Source organism: Nothoprocta perdicaria, unplaced genomic scaffold (assembly GCF_003342845.1).
Source record: "Nothoprocta perdicaria isolate Ctin4 unplaced genomic scaffold, notPer1 scaffold_71, whole genome shotgun sequence".
Taxonomy (NCBI): Eukaryota; Metazoa; Chordata; class Aves; order Tinamiformes; family Tinamidae; genus Nothoprocta; species Nothoprocta perdicaria.
The window spans coordinates 3,516,957-3,524,641 of NW_020455988.1; the positions used below are offsets into that span (position 1 = coordinate 3,516,957).

The following is a 7,685-nucleotide window of genomic DNA, read 5'->3' on the forward strand; positions in this document are numbered from 1 at the left end:
GCGCGGCGGGGCGGCGCGGGCGAGGCCAAGCCGCTCGTGAGCATCACGGCGGCGGCCGCCGGGCCGCGCCTCGTGGCGCCGCCCTCCTTCGACGGCACCACCATGCGCTTCGTGGTGGAGCACCGCTGAGGGGAGGCGAGGCGAGGTGAGGTGAGCGCCGCGCCCCCCCGCGCTGCCCCCCGCCCTGTCCGCACTTTGCAGCCGCCTCTAGCGCTACAGTTAAAAAAACAAACAACAACAACAACAAAAAGTGCTAAAACTTGCTTACGGTAGCTTGCTTACTTTGCCAGCCTTACCTTGATTCTTTGCCGAGTTGAGTGCTTAGCCCTGGGAGCTTAGTGCTAAGCAGGAGGTTACTAAGTGGGCAACACCTGCCTGAAAACGTGCTTGCGCCTATGTGGTTAAAAGCTTTCCTTCAGGAGCTCTCTTACCTCCTCACAGATAGAAACGAGGTGGTTTTGTACTCCTGCTGAGAGCAGCTACACGGAGGAATAGGCAAAATACCTTTTAGGTAACTGTTTAAGATGAGCTCTGCAGGGTGACTCTACTTAACCCTGTCACTGAAGTGTTGGTGAAATAGGTAATGCAAAAGTATTTAAGCCTCTGCTTTGGTCTCTGGACCAACTTCAGACCAGTTAAGTGTTAGATTCTGATTTAGATATTAGTTTTGAAAAAGTATAATGTAAATAGTACCTGTATAGCTATATCGGCTTATATTTCTTACACTAATTTATAGCTTATTGCCAGACTTTGGTTATTCATGTTATTTAGAAAAATTGCTGTACACAAGGCTAGAACCACTTACTGTATCTGTCTTTACATTCTCATTATCTTTTCTGTCATCATATTTATTTGACCTTTGTTTTTGCACAGCTTTCTTATTTCTATGTAGATTTTTTTCTCTTCCTTGCTCTTCTTGTCTTTCTTTTTAGATTATTTGGTTGTATTATTTTGCTTCTTTTCCTTTGTTTTCTTATATCTTTTGGGCTTCTCCTTGTATCTTGAAATGTAAATGATTGCTCATTTGGGCTGCTTGTTTGCCCCTATGAAAACAGCAGTGTAAACAGCAGCGTTGCTCTCTAGTGCGTGTGAGTTTCCAGGCAAGCGGTGGAGGATTGGCCATTGCAGCCAATTCCACAGCGGAGAAGATCATAACCCTGCACAGATCCTAAAAGGGATTAGCAGAGCTGCCAGATTCACCACCTAACTGTGGATTTTCAACAGCATGAACCCATTACTGCCCTTTTAAAATCCCTTTTCTTTTTTACTATCCAAGATATGCTGAATGAGCACTGTTGAGCTTGTTGCTCTAGCTTTTCGCTCTCTCCCTTTCTTTTCATACTGTACAATGTCTTTCGCTCTCTTCTTTTTTTCTTTTTTTTTTCTTCTTTTTTTTTTTTCTTCTCTTTCACATCTTCTTTCACAAATTGTGTCACTGTGTCAGGGACTGGTCTATCTTGGTCACCATCATCTTTTGGAAACCGATGTGATGTAACTCACTAATCTCTGTTGCTGGCATGATGCTTTTGGTGGTGTTAGTACCTGATTCCCTCTATATCCAYTGCTATTTCAGTCCTTGGTGCTGTGACAGATATTTTCTTTTATTGAATCGGTGGGGTAAAATAGATCCTGTAGATTTGGACTCTGGTAAGCCCAAGATGAAATGTGCCTCATCTGAATAAGTCTTAAGTTGTTGATCTACAGCAAACATTATGGAATACATGTTTTTTTCTAAGAAATAGCCTGTGATCTCTATTCCTCCCCACTTCCTCTTCTGAAGGCAGGTAGTTTGCAAGTGTTTGGCAACATGGATCTTACTTGCGTTTTCCTGCTGCTGCTTTCCCTTAGAACTGAAAGTCAGCAATGCTTGTTGTCATATTGACCCACTTGCCATGTCTGTCTGCATCCAAATCCAGACAACACTGACCTGCCGTGGTTTGCCTGCATGGATTTCATTCCTGGAATGAGTGACTGAAAATATATTTTTAACTCGTGTATCTGTTTCCACTTTATACTCTTGGGAGCTTATGCCTTATTTTAGATATATGAATGACAAAGTACCATACAAGACTATATCCAATAGTACTACAAATGTTGAAAGGGTACTACTTTTCCTTGTTCAGTGCAGCATGTGCCTAAACTGAAGACGCATTATAGTTCCAAAAATACCCATGGCATTTTCATTTATAGTGAGAGTAGCATAAACCAAATAGGAGTATTTCTGTCATTGTAGCATACAAATACATGTATTAATTTTGAGAGTTTCTACCTGCATTCCACCAGGCAACATTTTTCTGCCTCTAAAAAGGTTTTTTTTTTTTTTTCCCCTCCCATACAGGGAGGATATAGGAGTGCTGACTCTCTTTTTCTTTCTTTTTTTTTTTTTTTTTTTTTTTTTAAATGCAGCATGTATCATAATGAATATTGATGTCTTTAAACTCTAGTGTTTTTATAATTGTGACCTATTCAGTAGGACTATATAATATACATTACTAACCCAAGAAGTAAGCTTACACTGACATAYACTGCAGGCAGGATTTACTTCCACAGAGTCCTTCACTGCTGATTTAATAAAGCCGGAGTCCAGTTCTAGTGGGGCACATGGGAATATTCCAAGAATTAAAATAGCTGCAGTGTCTGTGCTATTAAATCTGTCCAAGAATTGAATTRAGCTTGAGTTTAAATCTTTGGTTACTGTCTCAAGCAGCTAGGAATAATTCTGCTGGAAGAAAGAGGCTGCTTCCCCCTAATTCATTTTTTAAAAAACTTGGGATRTGCTTGCTTGATTTCAGCAGTATTTTAGGAAATGAGCCGTGAGAATACTGAGATGATGAAGGAAATATTATGCAGTTCTTTGGAGCAATAACAGTTGGTGAAATATTTTCTGTCAGTACTTGTTAATGATAGATTTTGTTTTGTTTTGTCTTACAGGATTAAGGAAGATTAATCGCCTCCTTCAATCTGGAATACACTTGGTAACTCTCAACAATTATCCTAAAAACTGCTTCAACAGTTTTCTTATTTTTTGCTTCATGCAAAGCAAGTGTGTAAGTTTCTTGTCTTCTCCTAAATCCCTGTTTTTGGAGTATGCATAAATTCAGTTATGCAAACCACGCTAAATTACTTCACTACTCTCTGCAAACTTGTTTTTATATTGAAACCAAACTGCAGTTTTTGTACGTTGCCTTGGTGCTGGTGGCTAGTGGTAGTTACACCACTGCATCTCCTTGCAAAACTGTGTAAATGTAGCAGCGTTCAGGTCTGGATCAAAATACAGCTTCTTCCGTCTCCTTGGGATTTGTTGTGGTTATCTAAGGCAGCCCTACAGCTTCCCAAATAGATAAGGCCTTCGACTTTCCCCCTTGAAGGAAATGAGGGTTGTCCCATATTTTTGAATGATGGATCAGACTTCTGTTTTGTATTCTGTGGCTATGCACTTTGGATTGCAAACATAGAGATCTGTAGCGTGTAGATTGTCTTTAGGGTTTTTTTTTTTGGCATGATTCAAAACTGATTGTGTAAATAACAGGAAACATATTTGATTGTTTTCATTTTTCCTTTGCTCCTTTGTACGGTGTTAGACATCACAAGTTGCCTTAATTATGACAGTGTTTAAATAGCAGAAATCCATAAAGTGAATGTAATATTTGTAGACCCCAACTCTAAAGGAGAGGACAGCATTTATTTTTCTTTAAGACTGCAGCCTTTTCTTTCTTAAATTTCAACATTGTTGAAAATCCACTCCTAGTGATTCCCATTGAAGGGTAAATTTTGAATGTTACAGTTGCACCAACACGTAGCCTTTTTCTTTTAGCCAGTGTTAGACAGGTTTAGCTGAGGTTTGYATTCACACTAAGGAAAATATTTCCCTTTTGCATATGGAAATATCAAATAAGATAACTCAAAGTGCAATTTATGTGTTCGTATGTCTAACTCTGCTTAAACTGATGATTTCTTTGCCAACAATTGGTTTGTTTCTGTAAAAGAAAAATATACCATAGTGGTGAAACTAAACTATGTTAGTGTGTTCCTTGTCCAAAACTTTTGTTCAGTTCAGTAAAGTACCTGGTGATAAATGTCAGATCAAGATRAAATTGTTTATTGTAAAGTTTTCTTGAGTTGACAGGATGGGAGTTCAAGAAATAGAAAAGAAATATCAGTACTCAAGAGTTTGACCACACACAAGATTTTCTTGCAGCTCTGCTCAACGTTTAGCCTTTYCCATTAGTTGTGCATTTTTGTATTTGTAAATATTGTTTAGGCTTTATGTGTTTTGTTATAACCATTGCAGTCCCTGTGTTGCTTAAACTTGGTGAGTTTTGTTTTTTGTTGGTTGRTTTTTGGTTTTGTTTTGGTGAGCACTGCAGTTGTTTTACATGTAAACTGTCCACCCAATGCTAGGCTTTTCTTTATCGTTTGAGAGATCGGACTGACTGCTGTGGATTTTACTTAGGAAAGTCCCCTGTTGACAGCAGTAGGAAATCTCTTCAGGTGCAAGCTGGGTGCTAATTTGGAAACAGCTTAGAAGTTCCTGTGTAACTCTTCCCAGTAAATTTATCTTTTGTGTAGGTTTCTGTCTTGCTGTAACATTTTAGCTCCTTTGTAATGGAGTAGCAATTTGAGAAGTTGATGGTTGTCCAGCTCCTTCAGCTGGAAAGTCTCAGGAGAGACTTTCTGTGCTCATTAAAGCCTCCTGAGGAGCTGGCCACCTGCTCCCTTCTCCTGCCTGCATGACAGGAGCAAGGTGCTTTCAGAGCACGTTCAAGTGTGTTCCCAGATCCTTGTATAACAAAGGGGAAAATCGTGTTCAAGGAGTCAGAAACAAAATTTCTACTGCAGTGATATTAAAGTTTATATCTACTAGTCTTAGGTACTGTTTTTCACAGAGTCTGAAGGGAAGAGTAAGTTTCAGGGAGCCCCATACTTAAGGAAGCCACAGATTTTCATTTCCTTGACTAACATACAAGATGAAGAAAAATCAGCTGCCACTGTCTTAAAATATACGTGTGAGATTTTTATTTCAATTGAATTTATTTGTTTACAGGCACAAATAGAAATTGCCTTCAAGATGAAATGCACTGCAAGTATACAGATAGTGAGTGATTTAGCATGTATCTTCTCATTTATCTTCATCAGTGTGAAAATTCAGTGAAAACCCATAATATCCTATTGCTAAAGAACTTGACATGCCCCTTCAGAGCACATAGTCTGTAAACTTAATGTCTGGACTGTTGGGTCACCTTGTCTGCAGTTCTAAGCTTGAATTTTCTACCAGGATTCTGACTAAATGCCTCTTAAAGAAAATGAATGCTGCTTCTCCGTTTTCACGACTGATATACCTGTATAAGCTAAGTATTGGTGTTAAACAAAACAGTACTTCGGACTGCAGGACAGTGCAGGTACCAGAGTAGGTTTGCCATAGTGACATAAATTTGTACGGTACATACACTATAATACTAGCATCTGTGTTTAAAAWTTAGTGCTGTATCTTTTCCAATATCGGTGCTCGGAGTTTCACGTCACAGTTTACAAGATATAGGTTTGCACACACAGACTCAGGGTTTACGGTTTCACCCGGTGTGCTTGAAAGGAATATAATGTATAGAAAACAGATGTCCTGTATTGCAGCATGCATTTGTTGAAGGCAGATATTGTAGTTTTTTAACTGCCTGTAGAGGTGAAAGCAACAACATGAGGCAATACCAAGAGCTGTTTATTTTCTCAGGGGGGATTTCTTCAGCAGAATGTGTCATTTCTAACGTCAAACACTGTTTGCTTATCTTGTCTATTATTAAACAGACTGCACGTTTGCATCAAAGGGTCAGTTTTGCAAGGCGCTGAGCTCCGCCGGCCGCAGCTGTAAGCGGCAAGGTCCCAGCAGACCCTTGCTGACTCCAGGGGAACCATTGGCTGCCTGTTCTGTTTTTCCCCGCTGACCGGTGCTTTGCCGGGCTCGCTGCAGAGCAGTCGGTGCCTTGTTGGAGCCGCGGGCTCCTCCTGCTTCCTGCGCCAGCCCGAGGCTCCGGCCTCGAGCTGGGCAGGACACGCGGTGGGTGCTGCCGCCAGCGGTGGGTGCTGCCGCCAGGGCTTTCCCGGGAAACCCAGCGTTATGGTGCTCCTTCACGCATACCCAGCGGTGACTTTCTCAAGCGAGCGGGGTGCTGTGTAACCATATATCTTGGACTGGAATCAAGCCCTCTGCCACGGTGCACAAGCTGCTAGTATTATATGTTTCACGGTGCAGTCATAGTACATTGCAGTTGAAGTTCACCCAGTGCATAAAGCAGGGCAAGTGCTGCACGCCACTCGGGTTCCACCTCAGCCCTGTGGCCAAGAGTCAAAGTCCACAGTAGCGGGTCACTGGCTTCAGCAGGTTTTACRTCAGGGTCTGTTCAAAAATGTCAGTGGGACGGGGGCGATGTGTGGCTCTTGCTCTGGGCTTTTGCAGAAGGGTCACTTTCGTTTGCTTAAAATCAGTAACTCGGTGAATGGTTTAAAATGTATTTATGGGTTGTGTGTTTTTTTTCCTGTCGGCATTCAGAGGTGCCTTTACTATCCTGTGTTGATGCCCAAAGTGTCATTCCTCATTCTTGTAAATTACCATTTACTTTACTCAGGCTACCTGAGAACATATACAGTACTTCAAAAATGCTTGGGTTGAACGTGATTGTTTCTTCCCCTTCTTTTTGTGATTTTCCTTTCTTTTCCTTTTACCCTCCTCCCCTTTTGTAACGAGATGGGTTATCAGCATAAAGATATTTAAAGTGCAAATGTGAAGTACGAATACTGATTATTAGAAGAATGTGGGTGGTATGTTTGATGAGAGAGCAGTGGCTTATATGGCTAAGAGAATTGAGTGAATAACAGGTTGTTGCCTGTGGGGAAATAAAAGAAGATATATAACTGGAGACAAAAAAAAAAAAAAAAAAAAAAAAAAAAAAAAAAAAAGACTTTCTGGGCTACTCTTTTGACATAGTGGCAAGTTCCTAGCTGAAGTCTGAAGTTGATGCTGTTGCAGAATGCTGTGAGCTTGGAACTTAAGGACAGCAGAATTGCACTAACAGTGTGTTGCACATCAAGAACACTTAAGTGGGTGAGGATCATGTGAAGCTAGACTGTTTGAAACGGTTGAATACCAAAGTTTGTAACTGAACGAGTAAGCGTTTGTATTATGTTTTTTTTTGAATGTTATGACAAATAAAATGTATTTTTCAATAAAAGATGCACTGTAAATGTGTGGTTTCCTGTGTGATCATATTTTTTTTTTGTGGAATTATGTTTGCTCTTTGGCAGAATAAATAGTAACAGTGGCATTATTTGGTAGAACATGCAAAGCGCAATAATAGAAGAACAGATTTCACTCCATAGCAGACTCCAGAATCCACATTTAAAATCTCCATGAGTTTGTCACAGTGCTCTGTTTCTGACCTGGTCTCATGCTGTTTATCCTGTAACTTCAGGACAAAGGCAAGTTGAGGGCAATGTTTCAAGTGACTCCTTTTTTTTCATTTTATCCTTGATTTTTTTTTTTTTCAGATTGCAGTTAACTTAAGTAGGACCCCGGCTTTAGCAGAATGCCTTGGACTGGCACATGGCTTTGGATATCGAAAGAACTGGCTTTGCCTGCTGTAATCTGTCTAGATGGAGCGACCGGTGAAGTGAATTTTCTGGTCATTTTCTTTGTC

The 7,685-nt window shown here is 40.5% G+C and overlaps 1 protein-coding gene across 1 annotated transcript in view; it reads left to right on the forward strand.

Moving 5' to 3' along the window:
- The window catches only part of CUNH4orf54 (chromosome unknown C4orf54 homolog), a 4,626-nt gene extending 4,131 nt beyond the window's left edge, over positions 1-495 (forward strand). The window contains exon 2 of the mRNA XM_026050862.1: positions 442-495. Within this exon, the coding sequence (XP_025906647.1) occupies positions 442-495 (54 nt within the window). The remainder of the gene's footprint in view (positions 1-441) is intronic.
- Positions 496-7,685: the final 7,190 nt, after the last annotated feature.